The 21,955-nt window shown below is 40.3% G+C and overlaps 1 protein-coding gene across 1 annotated transcript in view; it reads right to left on the minus strand.

Annotated features, from left to right (window-relative positions):
• The window catches only part of patl1 (PAT1 homolog 1, processing body mRNA decay factor), a 64,416-nt gene extending 48,834 nt beyond the window's left edge, over positions 1 to 15,582 (minus strand). Inside the window, exons 1-4 of the mRNA XM_061907942.1 lie at positions 15,422 to 15,582; positions 4,269 to 4,371; positions 3,914 to 4,138; positions 3,587 to 3,805 (exon numbers count right to left, since the gene is read on the minus strand). Coding sequence (XP_061763926.1) covers positions 3,587 to 3,805; positions 3,914 to 4,138; positions 4,269 to 4,371; positions 15,422 to 15,436 — 562 coding nt within the window. The 5' untranslated portion in view covers positions 15,437 to 15,582. The remainder of the gene's footprint in view (positions 1 to 3,586; positions 3,806 to 3,913; positions 4,139 to 4,268; positions 4,372 to 15,421) is intronic.
• Positions 15,583 to 21,955: the final 6,373 nt, after the last annotated feature.

Genomic DNA, 21,955 nt, shown 5'->3' on the forward strand with positions numbered 1-21,955 from the left:
CACAAATAAGGACTACTCAAAAATGCATGTGTATTTCAGTGAAAGGAGTTAACTTGTGGAACATTATGGATGATGAACTGAAAGAAAGTACCTAAATTAAAAGATTAAAAAAGAAGACTAAAGCACATATAGAAAAATATATAGGAAATATAGGTGTGCTACGAGCACAGAACTGAATATTATGAGTATAAAACCTGTCTACAGCATAATGCAACAATAACGATGTAAGGGATGATAAAATACATACTCTATGTAATTACTATTATGTACTGAAATTAATATTGCCGAATATCAGGCATATTAAGTAAATGATAGTTAAAAAACTCAGAATTCCCCATTTATCTTTTCTTTCTTTTATATTAGAACACATGTTTTCCACTATTATGCATTGGTAATTGATATACAAACCCCGTTTCCATATGAGTTGGGAAATTGTTTTGGATGTAAATATGAACGGAATACGATGATTTGCAAATCCCTTTCAACACATATTCAGTTGAATATCCTACAAAGACAACATATTTGATGTTCAAACTGATACATTTTTTTTTTTTTGCAAATAATAATTAACTTTAGAATTTGATGCCAGCAACACGTGACAAAGAAGTTGGGAAATGTGGCAATAAATACTGATGAAGTTGAGATATGCTCACCAAACACTTATTTGGAACATCCCACAGGTGTGCAGGCTAATTGGGAACAGGTGGGTGCCATGGAAAGCAGCTTCCATGAAATGCTAGGTAATTCACAAACAAAGATGGGGCGAGGGTCACCACTTTGTAAGCAAATTGTCCAACAGTTTTAGAACAACATTTCTCAACAAGCTATTTCATGAAATTTAGGGATTTTACCATCTACGGTCCGCAAAATCATCAAAAGGTTCAGAGAATCTGGAGAAATCACTGCACGTAAGCGATGATATTACGGACTTCGATCCCTACACTGCATCAAAAAGCGACGTCCGTGTGTAAAGGATATCACCACATGGGCTCAGGAACACTTCATAAAACCACTGTCAGTAACTACAGTTGGTGGCTACATCTGTAAGTGCAAGTTAAAACTCTGCTTATCAAAGCCAAACCCATTTATCAACAACACCAAGGAAAGCCGCTGGCTTCGCTGGGCCCGAGCTCATCTAAGATGGACTGATGCAAAGTGGAAAAGTGTTCTGTGGTCTGACGAGTCCACATTTCAAATTATATTTGGAAACTGTGGACGTGGGGTCCTCCGGAACAAAGAGAAAAATAACCATCCGGATTGTTATAGGCGCAATGTTCAAAAGCCAGCATCTGTGATGGTATGGGTGTGCATTAGTGCCCAAGGCATGGGTAACTTACACATCTGTGAAGGCACCATTAATGCTGAAAGGCACATACAGGTTTTGGAGCAACATATGTTGTCATCCAAGCAACGTTATCATAGACGCCCCTGCTTATTTCAGCAAGACAATGCCAAGCCACGTGTTACAAAAGCGTGGTTTCGTGGTAAAAGAGTGCGGGTACTTTCCTGGCCCGCCTGCAGTCCAGACCTGTCTCCCATAGAAAATGTGTGGCGCATTATGAAGCGTAAAATACGACAGCGGACACTCCGGACTGTTGAACGACTGAAGCTCTACATAAAAAAAACAATGGGAAATAATTCCACTTTCAAAGCTTCAACAATTAGTTTCCTCAGTTACCAAACGTTTATTAAGTGTTGTTAAAGAAAAGGTGATGTAACACAGTGGTGCACATGCCCTTTCCCAACTACTTTGGCACGTGTTGCAGCCATGAAATTCTAAGGTAATTATTTGCAAAAAAATAAGTTTGAACATTAAATATCTTGTCTTTGTAGTGCATTCAACTGAATATGGGTTGAAAAGGGTTTGCAAATCATTGTATTCCGTTTATATTCTCATTTAATACAATTTCTCAACTCATATGGAAACAGGGTTTGTAAGTTAGGGCTGGGCAATATGGCCTTTTTTAATATCTCGATATTTTTAGGCCATGTCACGGTACACGATATATACCTCGATATTTTGCCTTAGCCTTGAATGAACACTTGATGCATATAATCCAACCAGTTTGATGATTCTATGTGTCTACATTAAAACATTCTTTTTCATACTGCATCAACATATGCTCATTTTTTAACTTTCAAGCAGAGAGGGAAATCACAACTAAGTCAATTTAGCAAAACTGTATTAGTTAAACAATTATCAAGCAGTCGCACAAACATTCATGTCATTTCCAAAACAGAAAGTGCAAGATTGTCAGAGACATTTTAAAACAAGCTATTAGTGCACTTTAGTGCATGATGTCACTGAGATGACATATCAAAACAACACAAAATTAAAGTGCACTTTTTGTACAGAACACCACGACAATAGTTTAAAACAAATAAAGTGCACTTTTGTGCATGATGTCACACAAGATATTTCAATAAGTGTCAAATAAAAATTATCTGCATAATAGGAAATCAAATAGCAGTTCTGCTGCTTTTTGTAGCAACGCTTTTGCCGCATAATTGTTCAACATATTCCCGCTTGAAGCCAAACCACCGCCAGACGATGCACACCGTGCTGTTTTTCTAGGGAATTAATTCTTCCTTCATTTGTTACCAGATTGGCACCTTCTCTCTTGTATTGCCACCTGCAACGCACCGTTGGCATCACAGCTAATGATACCCATGTAGCTACCTCTCTGCTCAGGAAGAGCGTGTGACTTTGCACGCGTGACGTATGTAAGAAGGTGCGCTTGTGTACGTCTCTGTGAGAAGGAGAGACAAGAAAGAGTGGGAAATGCATGTAGTGAAATGCCCACAGTTAAAAGCAACTGTGTGAGAACATATACTCGAATTAGGGCTGGGCGATATATCGATATAAACGATATTTCGCAGGTTTGTCTCTGTGCAATATAGAAAATGACTATAGCGTAATATTTGATTATATGTTATCCCACAGTTGCTTTTAGCTGTGTGCATTACATTACTCGTGTTTCTCACTCCTTGTGTCTCCTTCTCACAGAGTCATAAAACAAACCCATACTGTCGCGCATGTAGCCTCACACGCTCTCGCGGGGCGCTAACGTTAGCATGGCTAACGTTAGCATGGCTAACGTTAGCTGAGCCAGGTCGAGCTGCTTTTATTTGATATTTTAAGGTAATGTGTTAATAATTTCCCACATAAGTCGCTCCGGAGTATAAGTCGCACTTAAACTGCGACTTTTAGTCCGAAAAATACGGTACAACAAATGTTTTGCACTATTATGCATTGTTAATTGATATAAGTGACTCTACTTCAAGTTAAAGCCAGCTTAAGTCCATTTCAGATGGTTAATATTAGGTTCATGCTTTTCAAACCTACACCATTGTTCTCATAGTAATGTCACCTTATCAAGCCTTTTCTAACATTCCACACAACAAAAAGAAAGTATGCATGATTTGTGCTGACATCGTATCGGCCAATAATAAAAACTAAAATATCGGTCTTGTTATGGAGGTAAAAAAGTTGTTTCGGGAAAATCCTATCAATAATTTTTGTCAGACACTTTGTACATGGAAACAATAACAATTACAAACTAGATCAGCTGGTTTTAGGTCTCACCTGTGGGCGGCCCAGGGGTTTGCTGGTGTGTGCGAGTTGAATCCGAAATGGTGGAAGGTTGAAGCAGAATTTTGGGTCTTGAGTCATGCTCCAACCTTTGGTTGTGGGAGAAACCAGGCCTCTCTGCAGCCCCAACTCCAGCAATTGCTGGGTCAGCGTCGAGGACCAGTCTTGCCAGCGACTCGGCCAAGTCACCTTCCCTTCTTCCGTCATCCACATCTGAAATGTTGGTTTTACATTTGTTTCTCTTGTATCAGCACATCAGTTTTTGCTATCTGCCCATGGAAACGTGACAACAGAGGATTCCCGTTGCGTATTTTGACTCACCTGGCTGAGGTCTGCCTGGGGAAGAAGAGTGGTGGGGTGAAGAGAGGGATGACTGAAAGGGGAGATGGTCAGCTGAAGATGAAACATAGGTGGAGGATGGCTTTTCAGCCGCTCCTAAATCTAGTTCACCTCCCATCCCACCTCTTTCTAGCCCAAACCCCTCTCCAAGCCCATCTCGTTGATCAAGCTCAGCCAGGCGCTTGTGTTCCTCCTGCCAATCATCGTCTGGAAGAAGAGAAAGGTCAAAAATGGTGAATTGTTGTTGTGTGCCAGTCCGTGTTGCAAATTAACCAATATTTATATTCGTGAATATCGGCAGTGATGAGTGACTTGTTTACGAGACAACATGACTCACCGATGGCGCCTGCTCCAAACGTGTCGTCGTTGAACTGATCAATTTCATCTTCTTCTGCCAGTCCCTCATCTTCTTCCTCCAATGTACAGTCTTCATCTAGGGACTGGAAAATAAGGGACAGAAGGGAATAAGAATGCATAAGAGTGCCAATGTCTAATGCATGGTAGGTTTGGCACAGGCACTGAATCGTGGCCCGGCGAGGCACACTTGCCCTATCGCAAATGTAATAATGCACTTCTGTTTAGCGCCATACTTGGCAACAACTTGTTTGGTAAAGTTCTGTGCAGTTGAAACTAGGACTGGGCGATATATCGATATACTCGATATATCGATATATGTCTCTGTGCGATATAGAAATGACTATATCGTGATATTCGAGTATACATTCTCACGCAGTTGCTTTTAGCTGCGGACATTACATTACAGGCGTTTCCCACTTTCTTGTCTCTCCTTCTCACAGAGATGTAAACCAAGCGCACCTCCTTACACACGTCACGTGTGCAACGTCACACGCTCCCGCAGAGCAGAAAGGTAGCGACATGGTGAACGTTAGCTTCGATGCTAACGGTGAGGCGCGGGTGGTAATACAAGAGAAAGAAGGTGCAAATCTGGTAACAAATGGAGGAAAATTTAATTCCCAAGAAAAACAGCATTGGGTCCATTGTCCGGCGGTGGTTTGGCTTCAAGCGGGAACATGTTCAATATTTATGCGGCAAAAGCGTTGCTACAAAAAGTAGCAGCACTGCTAATGTAGCATTATTTGAAAAGCCACCCGCTAGAGAATGAAGAGTGCTTGAAACTCTCTGCATGTCAACATCTACGGCCGGTGCCACACCAACAAAATGCCAAAGCGACCATTTCCAGATCAACACCGTATGGAAAAAAAAGTCAACAACAGGAGATAACATACGCAGGAACCTATTATGCAGCTCATTTTTATTTGACAGCTATTGAAATATTTAGTGTGACATGATGCACAAAAGTGCACTTTGTTTGTTTTTAACTATTGTAGTGGCGTTCTGTACAAAAAGTACACTTTAATTTAGTGTTTTTTTTATATGTCATCTTGGTGACATCATGTACAAAAGTGCACTTATAGCTTGTTTTAAAATGTGTCTGACAATCTTGCAATTTCTGTTTTGAAATGACATGAATGTTTGTGCCACTGCTTAATAACTGTTTAATAAATACAGTTTTAGTAAATTTACTTAGTTGTGATGTCCCTCTGTGAATGAAAGTTTAAAATGAGCATATATTAATGCAGTATGAAAAAGAATGTTTTAATGTAGACACACAGAATCATCATACTGCTGTGATTATATGCATCAAGTGTTCATTCAAGGCTAAGGCAAAATATCAAGATAAATATGTCGTGCATCGTGACATGGCCTAAAAACATTGAGATATTTAAAAAAGGCCATATCGCCCAGCCCTAACAATAACCATCAACAATTTCGTTAGGTTAAGAGTCTGGCTGTCATCTTTGACAGCACACGGTCATTCCAGTCAAACATCAATAACATCATTGGCTCTGCTTTTTTCCACCTCGCTAATATTAACCGGCTGCGCCCCTCTCTTACTGTCCATGCTACCTCCATCCTTGATCACAGTCTGATCGATTACTGTAACTCCTTTCTCTTTGGCCTCCCCTAGAAGTCCCTCCACAAGCCCCAACTGGTCCATAACTCTGATGCCTGGATCATAACCCAAACCCTCTCATTCCATCACATCACACACATCCTACAAATAATTCACTGTCTCCCGGTCAGGCCAAAAATTACATACAAAATCCTTCTACAGTATATACAGTGGGGCAAAAAAGTATTCAGTCAGCCACCGATTGTGCAAGTACTCCCACTTAAAATGATGACAAAGGTCTGTAATTTTCATCATAAGTACACTTCTACTGTGAGAGACAGAATGTGAAAAAAATCCAGGAATTCACATTGTAGGAATTTTAAAGAATTTATTTGTAAATTATGGTGGAAAAAAAGTATTTGGTCACTTCAAACAAGGAAGATCTCTGGCTCTCACAGACCTGTAACTTCTTCTTTAAGAAGCTCTTCTATCCTCCACTCGTTACCTGTATTAATGTAACCTGTTTGAACTCGTTATCTGTATAAAAGACACCTGTCCAAAGCCTCAAACAGTCAGACTCCAAACTCCACTATGGCCAAAACCAAAGAGCTGTCAAAGGACACCAGGAAAATAATTGTAGACCTGCACTAGACTGGAAAGAGTGAATTTACAATAGGCAAGCAGCTTGGTGTGAAAACATCAACTGTGGGAGCAATTATCAGAAAATGGAAGACATACAAGACCACTGATAATCTCCCTCGATCTGGGGCTCCACGCAAGATCTCATCCCGTGGGGTCAAAATGATCATGAGAACCGTGAGCAAAAATCCCGGAACCACACGGGGGGGACATGGTGAATGACCTGCAGAGAGCTGGGACCAAAGTAACAAAGGTTACCATCAGTAACACTACGCCGACAGGGAATCAAATCCTGCAGTGCCAGACATGTCCCCCTGCTTAACCCAGTGCATGTCCAGGCCCGTCTGAAGTTTGCCAGAGAGCACATGGATGATAGAGCAGAGGGTTGGGAGAATGTCGTGTGGTCAGATGAAACCAAAATATAACTTTTTGGTATAAACTCAACTCGTCGTGTTTGGAGGAAGAAGAATACTCAGTTGCATCCCAAGAACACCATACAAAGTCTGAAGCATGGGGGTGGAAACATCATGCTTTGGGGCTGTTTTTCTGCTAAGGGTACAGGACGACTGATCCGTGTTAAGAATAGAATGAATAGGGCCAAGTATCGTGAGATTTTGAGCCAAAACCTCCTTCCATCAGTGAGAGCTTCGAAGATGAAACGTGGCTGGGTCTTCCAGCATGACAATGATCCCAAACACACCGCCCGGGCAACGAAGGAGTGGCTCCGTAAGAAGTATTTGAAAGTCCTGGTGTGGCCTAGCCAGTCTCCAGACCTCAACCTCATAGAAAATCTGAGGAGCGAGTAGAAAGTCTGTGTTGCTCGGCGAGAGCCTCAAGACATCACTGCTCTCGAGAAGATCTGCATAGAGGAATAGGCCAAAATACCAGCTACTGTGTGTGCAAACCTGGTAAAGACCTATAGTAATTGTTTGACCTCTGTTATTGCCAACAAAGGTTATATTACAAAGTATTGAGTTGAATTTTTGTTATTGACCAAATACTTATTTTCCACCATAATTTACAAATACATTCTTTAAAATTCCTACAATGTGAATTCCTGGATTTTTTTCACATTCTGTTTCTCACAGTTGAAGTGTACCTATGATGAAAATTACAGACCTCTATCATTTTAAGTGGGAGAACTTGCACAATCGGTGGCTGACTAAATACTTTTTTGCCCCACTGTACCTTTAAGACCAGCCACAACTTCACCCCTAGTTATTTGTCTGACCGTTACTCCAGCACGCTTCCCCAGATCATCCTTTTACATACACCTTGGGGTGCCATCAACCCGCCTCATCACCATGGGGAGCAGAGCTTTCAGTCACTCTGCTCCCAAAATATGGAACGTTCTCCCATCTGACATCCGCAATATTGACTCCCTTCATACATTCAATTTAAGACTCAAAACCCACCTGTTTAGCAGTGCTTACTCACTGTAACTGCTTCTACACTGTTACATGTAGATTTTATCCGTTGTTTTATCATTTTTTTTAAATGATTTTATCTGTACATGTGGATAATATCTATTGTTGTTTTTATCATTTTATTTTAATTATTTTGTCTGTATATTGTAACGTGTCCTTGGATTTTTTGAAAGGCGCTTATAAATTCATTGTACTATATTTCAGACTATAAGGCGCACTTAAAATCCTTTTATTTTCTCAAAATTCGACAGTGCGCCTTCTAACCCGGTACACCTAATGTACAGAATAATTTTGGTTGTACTTACCGACCTCGTAGCTATTTTATTTGGTACATGGTGAAATGATAAGTGTGATCAGTAGACCAGTGACACATAAGAGATACGTGTAGTCTGCAATATGACTCAAGTAAACAACACCAAAATGTTATAAGTTCCATTGAAAATATAGAACATTAATAAGCACGGCGCTAAAAAATATATCAAAATGTTTTAGTACAACTTTGGTAAGCAATGACACCACACCGCTTGATGGATTGTACTGTGCTTCAACATATAAATATAATTATGGTGTGTGTATAAGGTAAGACATTATCTGGAGTTTTGTTTTGCAATATTTTGCAAAAAAAACTTTTCCTACTTTTTGGTACCTGCTGATCTGTATCTGGAATCTGCATGGATTCGCCCCTGTAGTCTGCCGTAGTCGATAGGCTTCTTCTTTTTCTTCATCTTCTTGTTATAGGAAATTAACCCTCGCGGTTGCCATTTCTAATATAATGTAGTGTAAAGTTCTTACTTATATCTGTCAGTAAATTCACCATGAAAGCGCTAAAACATACCGGTTTAGTGAGTTTACATTATTCACCCCAAAAACTTTAGTTATTAGAGAATTCCAGTTGGACGGTTTTTCGCGAGACACATTTCCGGCGTTGTTATTGCACTAGTGATCTACAGATCAGGAGATGCTGCACCATTATTCATTTAAGTAAAGTCTGCATTTCATTAAAACAGTTAGCTCCATCTTTCGACACTTCTTCCACTCCCGCCCTTGCACGCTACACCGCTACAACAAACATGACGGAGAAAAGACTCTGCTGAAGGTGAGCCTCATAAAACAATCTATGCAACATTTTGACCAAAGAACCACCACCACATGTTATGTAGACCAAAAGGAAGTGTTTTCAATTTAGAAAAAAAATAAAATAAATGACACCTTCAATGCGCCTTATAATCCGGTGCGCCCTTTGTATGAAAATAGACCTGACTAGACCCACTCATAAGCAGTGCGCCTTATAATCCGTTGCAAGATGGTCCGGAAAGTAGGGTACGACTACTATTTTTATCTATCAATTAAAACTAAAGTCTTGGTTGCACTTTTTCAAATATGATGTATATGCAATGGCCCTTAACTGTTGTTTACTTGCTTGCTTGTATCCATAATTCATTTATACCCAATTCCCTTACAAGACATAAGAATACAGGAAACTTCACCTGCAGTGTTGAGTATCCACTATTTATTTCACAGTCAAACTGGTTGTTGTTTTTTTTGCTAAAATTACTAAAACTGTTTCAACTCACTAAATTGTTCCAGATCATATTGTTCTAAAAAAATAATATTTTCCCTGAATTCTATTGGCAACCACAAATTCTGAATCAAATCAAATTGTTAAAACCCTAAATGAAAGGGACATTTGAGTATATTGCTGTAAAAATGTGGTGACTGATATAATTCCAATTGACATGGCATCCACCAAAATCTTGTAGTAGTAAATGTAGCAGCATCAAATTAAACTTTAAAGTATGACTAACAAGTCCAGAGGTCAAACTGTCAAATGAGGTTGTTTTAAAAAAGTCAGGTATGAAAATTGATATGAAACACTGACTACACACACTGTGACCAACAATTTGTACACAAAACCCAAACCAGTGAAGTTGGCACGTTGTGTAAATCGTAAATAAAAACAGAATACAATGATTTACAAATCCTTTTTAACCTATACTCAATTGAATAGACTGCAAAGACAAGATACTTAACGTTCAAACTATTTTTTGCTAATATTAGCTCATCTAAGATCGACTGATGCAAAGTGGGAAAGTGTTCTGACGAGATTACATTTCAAATTGTTTGGGAAACTGTGGACATCGTGTCCTCCGGACCAAAGAGGAAAAGAACCATCCGGATTGTTATAGGCGCAAAGTTCCAAAGCCAGCATCTGTGATGGTATGGGGGTTTATTAGTGCCCAAGGCATGGGTAACTTACACATCTGTGAAGGCACCATTAAGGCTTAAAGGTACATACAGGTTTTGGAGCAACAAATGTTGCCATCCAAGGAACGTCATCATTGCTTATTTCAGCAAGTCAATGCCAAGTCATATGTTACAAAAGCGTGGCTTCATAGTAAAAGAGGGCGGGTACTAGACAGGCCTTTCCCTTTAGTCCAGACCTGTCTACAATTGAATATGTGTGCCGCAATATGAAGCCTAAAAAAACACAACGGAGACCCCGGACTGTTGAACAACTTAAGCTGTACATCAAGCAAGAATGGGAAAGAATTCCACCTGAAAATCTTCAAAAATTGGTCTCCTCAGTTCCAAAACAGTTACAGAGTATTATTAAAAGGAAAGGCCATGTAACACAGTGCTAAAAATTCCCCTGTACCAACTTTTTTTCAATGTGTTACTGCCATTAAATTCTAAGTTCATAATTACTTGCGGGCAGCACGGAGGAACAGGGGTTAATGTTTGTGCCTCACAATACAAAGGTCCTGAATAGTCCTGAGTTCAATCCCGGGGTCGGGATCTTTCTGTGTGAGGTTTGCATGTTCTCCCCGTGACTGCGTAGGTTCCCCTTCGGGTACTCCGGCTTCCTACGACCTCCAAAGACATGCACCAGGTGATAGGTTGATTGGCAACACTAAACATGTGTGAATGTGAGGAGGGCTGAGCGATATGCCGTTTATCTAATATCTCTGTATTTTTAGGCCATACCACGATGCACGATCACGATGCCTTACCCTTATATTAACACTTGATGCATATAATCACAGCAGTATGATGATTCTATGTGTCTATATTAAACAATCTTCTTCATACTGCATTAATATATTAATATAATATAATATCAAACTGATAAAAACATTTTTTTTTTGCAAATAATAATTAACTTCAGAAAATTATGCCAGCAACACGTAACAAAAGAAGTTGGGAAAGGTGGCAAAAAATACTGATAAAGTGGAGAAATGCTCATCAAACACTTATTTGGAACATTCCACAGGTGTGCAAGCTAATTGGGAACAGGTGGGTGCCATGATTGGGTATAAAAGCAGCTTCCATGAAATGCTAAGTAATTCACAAACAAAGATGGGGCGAGGGTCACCAATTTGTAAGCAAATTGTCCAACAGTTTTAGAACAACATTTCTCGTCGAGCTATTGCAAAGAAATTAGGGATTTTACCAACTACGGTCTGTAAAATCATCAAAAGGTTCAGAGAATGTGGAGAAATTACTGCACGTAAGCATTGATATTATGGACCTTTGATCCCTCATGCGGTACGGCATCAAAAACCTACATCAGTGTGTAAAGGATATCACCACATGGGCTCAGCAACACTTCATAAAACCACTGTCAGTAACTACAGTTGGTTGCTACATCTGTAAGTGCAAGTTAAAACTCTACTATACAAAGCAAAACCCATTTATCAACAACACCAAGGAACGCCGCAGAAAGACAATGCCAAGCCACGGGTTACAACAGCGTGGTTTTGTAGTAAAAGAGTCCGGGTACTTTCCTGGCCCGCTTGCAGTCCCGACCTGTCTCCCATCGAAAATGTGTGGCGCATTATGAAACGTAAAATAGGACAGCGGAGACCCCGGACTGTTGAACGACTAAAGCTCTACATAAAACAAGAATGAGAAAGAATTCCACTTTCAAAGCTTCAACAATTAGTTTCCCCAGTTCCCAAACGTTTATTGAGTGTTATTAACAGAAAAGGTGATGTAACACAGCGGTGAACATGCCCTTTCCCAACTACTTTGGCACGTGTTGCAGCCATGAAATTGTACGTTAATTACTATTTGCAAAAAAAAAATGTTTATCAGTTTGAACATCAACTATGTTGTCTTTGTAGCATATTCAACTGAATATGGGTTGAAAGGGATTTGCAAATCATTGTATTCCGTTTATATTTACATCCAACCCAATTTCCCAACTCTTATGGAAACGGTGTTTGTATATCGCACAGACACAAACCCGTGGTATATAGAGTACATCGCCCAGCCCTAAATGCGAGTATGAATGTTGTCTGTCTATCTATATGGCCCTGTGATGAGGTGGAGACCCGAAAGGGACAAGCGGTAAAAATTGGATGGATGGATGATTATTTGCACACAAAAAAAATTACACTTCTCAGTTCGAACATTAAATATCTTGTCTTTACAGTGCATTCAATTGAATATAAGTTGAAAATGATTTGCAAATCATTGTATTCTGTTTTTCTTTATGATTTACACAACATGCCAACTTCACAGGTTTTGAGTTTTGTTATTATTCAAGTAACTATAGGTGACATTACATTGACTGAACATGTAGAAAACGCAAATTTTAAATGTATTACACAGTATGGAAGGTCTGAAACAGTACTTGGCGACCAGCTGGCAAAAAAATGAAGCCAATAGTGAATGACCAAGACATCCTTCTGTTGCGGGGGTCAGCAACCCGCGGCTCTAGAGCCGCATCTTTAGCGCCGCCCTAGTGGCTCCCTAAAGCTCTTTCAGAGATGTGAGAAAATGGAAAAAGATAAAGACATTTTTTAATTTATTTTTTAATATGGTTTCTGTAGGAGAATAAATATTACACAAACCTTCCTAATTGTATGTACCGGTATAACATACTGTTTATGTTATACATGCTTCACTGGTGAGAGTATTTTGCAGGCACCGTTTTGTCCTACTAATTTCAGCAATCCTTGAACTCATCGTAGTTTGTTTACATGTACAACTTTCTCCAATGCTGCCACAGAAAGGCGTGTTTTATGCCACTACTTATTTGTCTCATTTTGTCCACCAAATGTTTTATACTGTGCGTGAATGCACAGAAGAGAGCTTTGTTGATTTTATTGATTTGTTGGCGTGCTTATCAGGCATATTTGATCAATCCATGACATGCTATTTAGGCGAGTTGTATGAATATATTGCATCATATTGCCTCGTTTGTAGGTATATTTGAGCTCATTTAATTTCCTTTACGCATGTCTTCTATGTATTTAATTTATAGTTGCATGTCTCATGACCGATTATCTGGATGTACAAACCCCGTTTCCATATGAGTTGGGAAATTGTGTTAGATCTAAATATAAACAAAATACAATAATTTGCAAATCAAACCCATATTCAGTTGAATATGCTTCAAAGACAACATTTTTGATATTCAAACAGATAAACTTTTTTTTTTGCAAAAAATCATTAACTTTAGAATTTGATGCCAGCAACACGTGACAAAGAAGTTGGGAAAAGTGACAATAAATACTGATCAAGTTGAGGAATGCTCATCAAACACTCATTTGAAACGTCCCACAGATGTCCAGGTTAATTGGGAACAGGTGGGCGCCATGATTGGGTATAAAAACAGCTTCCCAAAAAATGGTCAGTCTTTCACAATAAAGGATGGGGAAAGGTACACCACTTTGTCCACAACTGTGTGAGCAAATAGTCAAACAGTTTAAGAACAACATTTCTCAAAGTGCAATCGCAATAAATTTAGGTATTTCAACATCTACAGTCCATAATATCCTCATAAGGTTCAGATAATCTGGAGAAATCACTCCACGTAAGCAACATGGCCGGAAACCAACATTGAATGACCGTGACCTTCGATCCCTCAGACGGCACTGTATCCAAAATCGACATCAATCTCTAAATCTGTTCTGTCTCTCTATAATGTTGGTCTGATCTTGAATGGGATTGTGCTGAAAATTTAAATTTTCCTGAAGGAACTCTCCTGAAGGAATGAATAAAGTACTATATATCTATCTATCTATCTAAAGGATATCACCACATGGACTCAGGAACACTTCAGAAAACCACTGTCACTAAATACAGTTCGTCGCTACATCTGTAAGTGCAAGTTAAAGCTCTACTATGCAAAGCGAAAGACATTTATCAACAACATCCAGAAACGTCGCCGGCTTCTCTGGGCCTGAGAACATCTAAGATGGACTGATGCAAAGTGGAAAAGTGTTCTGTGGTCTGACGCGTCCACATTTTAAATTGTTTGTGGAAATATTCGACATTGTGTCATCCGGACCAGAGGGGAAGCGAACCATCCAGACTGTTATCGACGCAAAGTTCAAAAGCCAGCATCTGTGATGGTATGGGGGTGCATTATCGCCGAAGGCATGGGTAACTTACACATCTGTGAAGGCACCATTAACGCTGAAAGGTACATACAGGTTTTGGAACAACATATGCTGCCATCTAAGCGCCGTCTTTTTCATGGACGCCCCTGCTTATTTCAGCAAGGCAATGCCAAACCACATTCAGCACGTGTTAAAACAGCGTGGCTTCGTAAAAAAAAACAAAAAAAGAGTGCAGGTACATTCCTGGCTCGCCTGCAGTCCAGACCGGTCTCCCATGGAAAATGTGTGGCGCATCATGAAGCGTAAAATACAACAGCGGGGACCCCGGACTGTTGAATGACTGAAACTCTACATAAAACAAGAATGGGAAAGAATTCCACTTACAAAGCTTAAACAATTAGTTTCCTCAGTTCCCAAACGTTTGAGTGTTGTTAAAAAGTGATGTAACACAGTGGTTAACATGCCCTTTCCCAACTACTTTGGCACCTGTTGCAGCCATGAAATTTTAAGTTAATTATTATTTGCCAAAACAAAAATAAAGTTTATGAGTTTGAACATCAAATATCTTGTCTTTGTAGTGCATTCAATTGAATATAGGTTGAAAAGGATTTGCAAATCATTGTATTCCGTTTATATTTACATCTAACACAATTTCCCAACTCATATGGAAACGGGGTTTATATTTTGCATATCCTGACAGATTTTTAATTCGTATTTTTGGGTCCAAAATGGCTCTTTCAACATTTGGGGTAGCCGACCCCTGTCCTGGTGTCCCCACGGTGTTGGTAACAGGACAACCCATTAGCAACAATGCTAATCCGAACGTTTTCTTACATCACAAAACCACCAACGCCTTTCAATCGCAAAAAGTAAAGAACATTGCACGGGTTAAGAAAGGCCGTCGCACAAAACAACATCATAGCATTTGGGGAAATAAAGTGTCGAAAATATGATCGGGTAGACAACACGTCACAGTGGTCCTCCTGCGGGTCATTACGTCAGGCGAGCGGGCTGCTTTACAGGCCGCCCGTCACATAAACAAGCAGCGAAGAAGCCACGTCTTTGATCGAGCACGTTATGTGTTAGCGGCGTGCGTTTTTACACGCGCCACGGCCTTTGACAACAGTGTCGTGGGAGCTAGCTGGACGGACAAACTCACCTTAAATCGAAACATCTGTCCTCAGATTTCCACGCGAGGAGGCGCAGTGTTGAAGTGGCGCGCTTGTGACGCACTCGTTCGCGTGAACGTGCGCGGGGGACGACGTGAACGAGCGCACCCCGGGATCGCCACGGGTACAACAGTCGGCTTGTTTTATTTACCTTACTTGACGTTGTTCGCCGGTGGGACAGATGACGTCGTGTTCATATAGAGCGCTGTCAAGTAAACATGGTGAAAACATTTTTTTTTTCGTTAAAAAAAAAAAAAAAAAAAAAAAAAAAAAAAAAGTTGAGCAGGAACACTTTGTCGACCTCTGTCGGCCACCTGGAGGTATGACAGATGATTGATTGAAACTTTTATTAGTAGATTGCACATATTCTGTACAATTGACCACTAAATGGTAACACCCGAGTAAGTTTTTCCACGTTAATCAATTCATGGTAAGGGGTGTCAAACTCAAATAGAGTGGGCCTAAATTTAAAACTGAACAAAGCCGCGGGCCAAGGTTGAACAAACTACCTTTTTAATAGAATAGAATAGAAAGTACTTTATTGATCCCTGGAGATATTCAGCACCACAGTTCGCTCACAATAGACAATAATACTAAATAATATATCAATCAATCAATCAATGTTTACTTATATAGCCCTAAATATAACGTATATTATATAGATATAATATATGAATAATATGAATATATTCTGCATATATTCTACATTTAAGTGCAGTCAAGAAGGAACATATGCATTTTACAGTCTGATTGCTGTCAGTATGAAAGACTTCCTGTGTCGTTCCGTGTTACATTTTGAACGTGCTCATTTTCTCCGCAAGGTCCGAGTGTAGTGGGTGGGAGGTGTTGTCCATAATGGCTAGGAATTTTGCTGGACTTCTCTCTATGACCCCACCCCCAGAGAGTCCAGCTCCGCTCCTAACACATTACTGGCCTTCTCTACCAGCTTTTCCAGTCTGTTTCTGTCCCTCACTCTCAGCCCGCTGCCCCAGCAAGCCACGGCGTACAAGAAGGCGCCCGCCACCACCGACTCGTAGAACATCTTCAACATTTTTGTACAGATGTTGAAGGATCCTAGCCTCCTGAGGAAGTAGAGGCGGCTCTGTCCCTTCTTGTAGAGGGCCTCAGCGTGTTTTGACCCATTCAGCTTGTTGTCCATGTTTACACCAAGGTATTTATAATCCTCAACCATGTCCACATCCACCCCCTTGACGGAAACAGGGGTCGCTGAAGTACTACTCCTCCTTCCCAGGTCCACAACCAGCTACTTGTTCTTTGTCACATTGAGCTGGAGGTGGTTCTTTCCACATCATGTGACAAAGTCCTCCACCCTGTATTCCTCATCATCACCCTCCTCAATACACCCCACTATCGCAGAGTCATCAGAAAACTTCTGAAGGTGGCAGGACTCTGATTGATAGTGGAAATCGGTGGTGTAGATGGTGAAGAGGAAGGGGGAGAGGACTGTACCCTGCAGGGCCCCGGTGTTGCTGACCAGCCTGTCAGACAAACGTACTGTGGTCCGTCAGTCCTGCAGTCAAACGTACTGTGGTCCGTCAGTCAGGTAATCTACAACCCAGGACACCAAGGGGGCCTCCACCTGCATCTTCTCCAACTTCACACCCAGTAGCCCAGGCCGTATGGTATGGAATGCACTGGAGAAGTAAAAAAACATGACCCTCACAGTGCTCGCAGGCTTGTCAAGGTGGGCGTGGGCTTGGTTCAGCAGGTAGATGACTGCATCCTCCACTCCCAGTCAGGGCTGGTAGGCGAATTGGAATGGGTCCAGTTGGGGCTTGACTGTAGGGCGGAGTTGTTCCAGGACCAAACTCTCCATGGTCTTTCTTATATGTGAGGATAGAACCAGGGACCCTTTGGTTGCGCACAGCCACTCTCCCAACTGCGCCACGCCGTCCCTGTATATGGTTTATATCTCCTTCGCTCCCTCCTCGCTTCAGCCCTCTTCTGTCTCCAGCGTCTCCCTTTCCCTCGACAGCCACGAGCACCTCCATAAGTCCTTTTGAGCTCCTCCGGGATCTGGTAAGTTAGCGCCGGTTCCGTTAACTGGATGCTAATAACTGTTCCCTGGTGTAGATGAAAGAGCCTCTGCACTGTTGCCCGTCTGAGCTCATCAGTAGCGTCCCCACCGTCAGTAGGACGTACAAAACACCTCTAAACTGCATGTTTAGAAGGGCTCGACTTGATAAAAAGTACATGTAGATTAAATGTAAAAGTATACAAAAGTACAACACGAACAAAGACAATAGACAAAGACCAAGCGAACTGCAGCACATCCCATATATATATGCGCACATATATATGGGACCCAAACAAGTTGTGCATTGAATATTGAACAAGCAAGGCTTATATAACTTTATAGGGACGTGCAAAAACGAGTTTCAAATAATAATAAAAAAATATCAATGGCATTTCAAATCGAATTCTAATAAAAATGAAATGCCTCTTTTCTATGTGCAGCCTTCTGAGGTATATAGCAAAATAAACTTTTTCCACAGGCTAATAATACATTTGAAGATAAAATGACTATAACGAATGAATCCAACATTCAAGCCTTGACGTAACAAGACAAAGAGCATGAATAAAACGTTAATTATTGCTCAGTTTGCTACACTGATTTGCTTTAACACTGAATATGGAACAATAAACGCTTCTATAACTTCATAGTGCAAAATCAACTTTCAAAAAACAAACGAAAAAACATCAATGGTATATTAAATAAAAGTTAAATAAAAAATGTAATGCCCCTTTTCTATTTGCAGCTTTCTGAGGTAAATATCAACATTAACTTTTTCCACAGGCTTATAAATTTGAAAATAAAATAACAATGAATAAATCAACCATTCATGCCTTTTAATTGCTCAGTTTGCGACACACTGGTCTAATCTGATGTGCCCAAGCCAGATACCTGGCATCTTTTCTTGGATACTAGTTCATTCATGTCGAGGCTCAGGTGGGTGGGGTTTGTTGGTAGCGGGGGTGTATATCGTAGCATTCCGTTAGAGATAGTGCTGCAAGGAGTTCATGGTATTTGTTCTGTTGTGCTTATTTTGTGTTACAGGGCCGATGTTCTCCCGAAATGTGTTTGTCATTTATGTTTGGTGTGGGCTCATACTGTGGCGCATATTTGTAACAGTGTTAACGTTGTTTGTACGGCCACCTTCAGTGTGACCTGTATGGCTGTTGACCAAGTATACATTGCATTCACTTATGTGTGTGTAGAAGCCGTATATATTACACGATTGGGCCGGCACGGTGTTAGTAAGGAGTAAAAGCGGACGTGACGACAGGTTGTAAGGGACACTAAAGGCAGTGCCTTTAAGGCCCCCAATATAGTTGTCCGGGTGGAATCCAGGAGAAATTCGGGATAATGATTGCCCTGTTAGATCTTCGAGAGAGGCACTGAAATTCGGTGGTCTCCCGGGTTAATCGGGAGGGTTGGCAAGTACGAGAATTAGCGGTGAATGCGGTGATACAGCGGCACCCCCAGCTCTAATGTTATTTGGATATTGCCTCAAGGGGCAAATGAAATTACACGGCAGGCCAAATTTGGGCCACGGGCCAGAGTTTGAGACCCACGCTGTAGGTAAACCCAGACTAAATTGGGACCCTAAGATTTTTTTTCACACTTTTTCATTCATGTGAATCAATTTTTCAATCAATCAATGAACGTTTCTTTATATAGCCCTAAATCACAAGTGTCTCAAAGGGCTGCACAAGCCACAACGACATCCTCGGCTCAGATCCCACATCGGGGCACGGAAAAACTAAACCAAATGGGCCAATGAGAAACCTTGGAGGACCGCAGAGATGTCCCCCCACCCCCGGGGCGACCGGTGCAATGGACGTCGAGTGGATCTGCCACAGGGGTCACCAACGTGGTGCCCACGGTAGCCCGTAATGACCAGATGAGTAGCCCGCTGGCCTGTTCTAAAAATACCTCAAATAGCAGCACTTACCAGTGAGCTGCCTCTATTTTTTTAAATTGTATTTATTTACTAGCAAGCTGGTCTCGCTTTGCTCGAAATTTTTGATTCTGAGAGACAAAACTCAAAAAGAATTTGAAAATCCAAGAAAATATTTTAAAGACTTGGTCTTCACTTGTTTGAATTAATTCATTTATTTTTTTACTTTGCTTCTTATAACTTTCAGAAAGACAATTTTTGAGAAAAAATACAACCTTAAAAATTATTTTAGGTTTTTTAAACACATAAATTTTTACCTTTTAAATTCATACTTTCCTGACAATTTAAATCAATTATTGTTTTTATTGTAAAGAATAATTAATACATTTTAATTTAATTCTTCATTTTAGCTTCTGTTTTTTCGACGAAGAATATTTGTGAAATATTTCTTCAAACTTATTATGATTAAAATTCAAAAAGATTTTTCTGGCAAATCTAGAAAATATTTAGAATCAAATTTAAATCATATTTCAAAGTCTTTTGAATTTCTTTTAAAAAATTTGTTCTGGAAAATCTAGAAGAAATAAGGGGTTGTCTTTGTTAGAAATATAGCTTGGTCCAATTTGTTATATATTCTAACAAAATGCAGATTGGATTTTAACCTATTTAAAACGTGTCATCAAAATTCTAAAATTAATATTAATCAGGAAAAATTACTAATGATGTTCCATTAATTATTTTTGTAGTTTTTTTCAAAAAGATTCAAATTAGCTATTTTTTCTCTTCTTTTTTTTCGGTTGAATTTTGATTTTTAAAGAGTCGAAATTGAAGATAAACAATGTTTCAAAATGTAATTTTCATTTTTTTCCTCTATTAAACCGTTCAATTAAGTGTTTTTTTCATAATTTATTCTCTACAAAAAACCTTCTATAAAAGAAAAAAAATGTACGATGGAATGACGGACAGAAATATCCATTTTTTATATATATGTAGATTTATTTATTAAAGGTAAATTGAGCAAATTGGCTATTTCTGGCAATTTATTTAAGTGCGTATCAAACTGGTAGCCCTTCGCATTAATCAGCACCCAAGAAGTAGCTCTTGGTTTCGGTCCTTGGCCCTGCACTCTTCAGCATCTACATGCTGCCGCGAGGTGACATCATACGCAAATACGGTGTTAGCTTTCACTGTTATGCTGATGACACCCAACTCTACATGCCCCTAAAGCTGACCAACAAGCCGGATTGTAGTCAGCTGGAGGCGTGTCTTAATGAAATTAAATAATGGATGTCCGCTAACTTTTTGCAACTCAACGCCAAAAAAACAGAAATGCTGATTATCGGTCCTGCTAGACACCGACCTCTATTTAACAATACAATTTAACATTTGACAACCAAACAATTAAACAAGGCGACTCGGTAAAGAATCTGGGTATTATCTTTGACCCAACTCTCTTTTGAATCACACATTAAAAGCGTTACTAAAACGGCCTTCTTTCATCTCCGTAATATCGCTAAAATTCGCTCCATTCTGTCCACTAAAGACGCTGAGATCATTAGCCATGCGTTTGTTGCGTCTCGCCTCGATTACTTTAACGTATTATTTTCGGGTCTCCCCATGTCTAGCATTAAAAGATTACAGTTGGTACAAAATGCGGCTGCTAGACTTTTGACAAGAACAAGAAAGTTTGATCTTATTTCGCCTGTACTGGCTCACCTGCACTGGCTTCCTGTGCACTTAAGATGTGACTTTACTACTTACTTTACTACTTACGTATAAAATACTACACGGTTTAGCTCCAGCCTATCTTGCTGATTGTATTGTACCATATGCCCCGGCAAAAAATCTGCGTTCAAAGGACTCCGGCTTATTAGTGATTCCCAAAGCCCAAAAAAAGTCTGCGGGCTATAGAGCGTTTTCATTTCGGGCTCCAGTACTCTGGAATGCCATCCCGGTAACAGTTCGAGATGCCACCTCAGTAGAAGCATTCAAGTCTCACCTTAAAACTCATTTGTATACTCTAGCCTTTGAATAGACTCCCTTTTTAGACCAGTTTATCTGCCGTTTCTTTTCTTTTCCTCCTATGTCCCACTCTCCTTTGTGGAGGGGGTCCGGCCATGGATGACGTACTGGCTGTCCAGACCCAGGATGAACCGCTCATCCAGAGTCGAGACCCAGGATGGACCGCTCGCCTGTGTATCGGCTTGGGACATATCTGCGCTGCTGATCCGCCTCCGCTTGGGATGGTTTCCTGCTGGCTCCGCTGTGAACGGGACTATCACTGCTGTGTTGGATCCGCTTTGGACTGGACTCTCGCAGCTGTGTTGGATCCATTATGGATTGAACTTTCACAGTATCATGTCAGACCCGCTTGACATCCATTGCTTTTGTCCTCTCCAAGGTTCTCATAGTCATCATTGTCACCGATGTCCCACTGGGTGTGAGTTTTCCTTGCCCTTATGTGGGCCTACCGAGGATGTCGTAGTGGTTTGTGTTGTGGCTTGTGCAGCCCTTTGAGACACCAGTGATTTAGGGCTATATAAGTAAACATTGATTGATTGATTGAAAAAGGTTGGTGACCCCTGATCTAGCATAATATTG

The sequence above is a fragment of the Nerophis ophidion genome, linkage group LG01 (assembly GCF_033978795.1).
Source record: "Nerophis ophidion isolate RoL-2023_Sa linkage group LG01, RoL_Noph_v1.0, whole genome shotgun sequence".
NCBI lineage: Eukaryota > Metazoa > Chordata > Actinopteri > Syngnathiformes > Syngnathidae > Nerophis > Nerophis ophidion.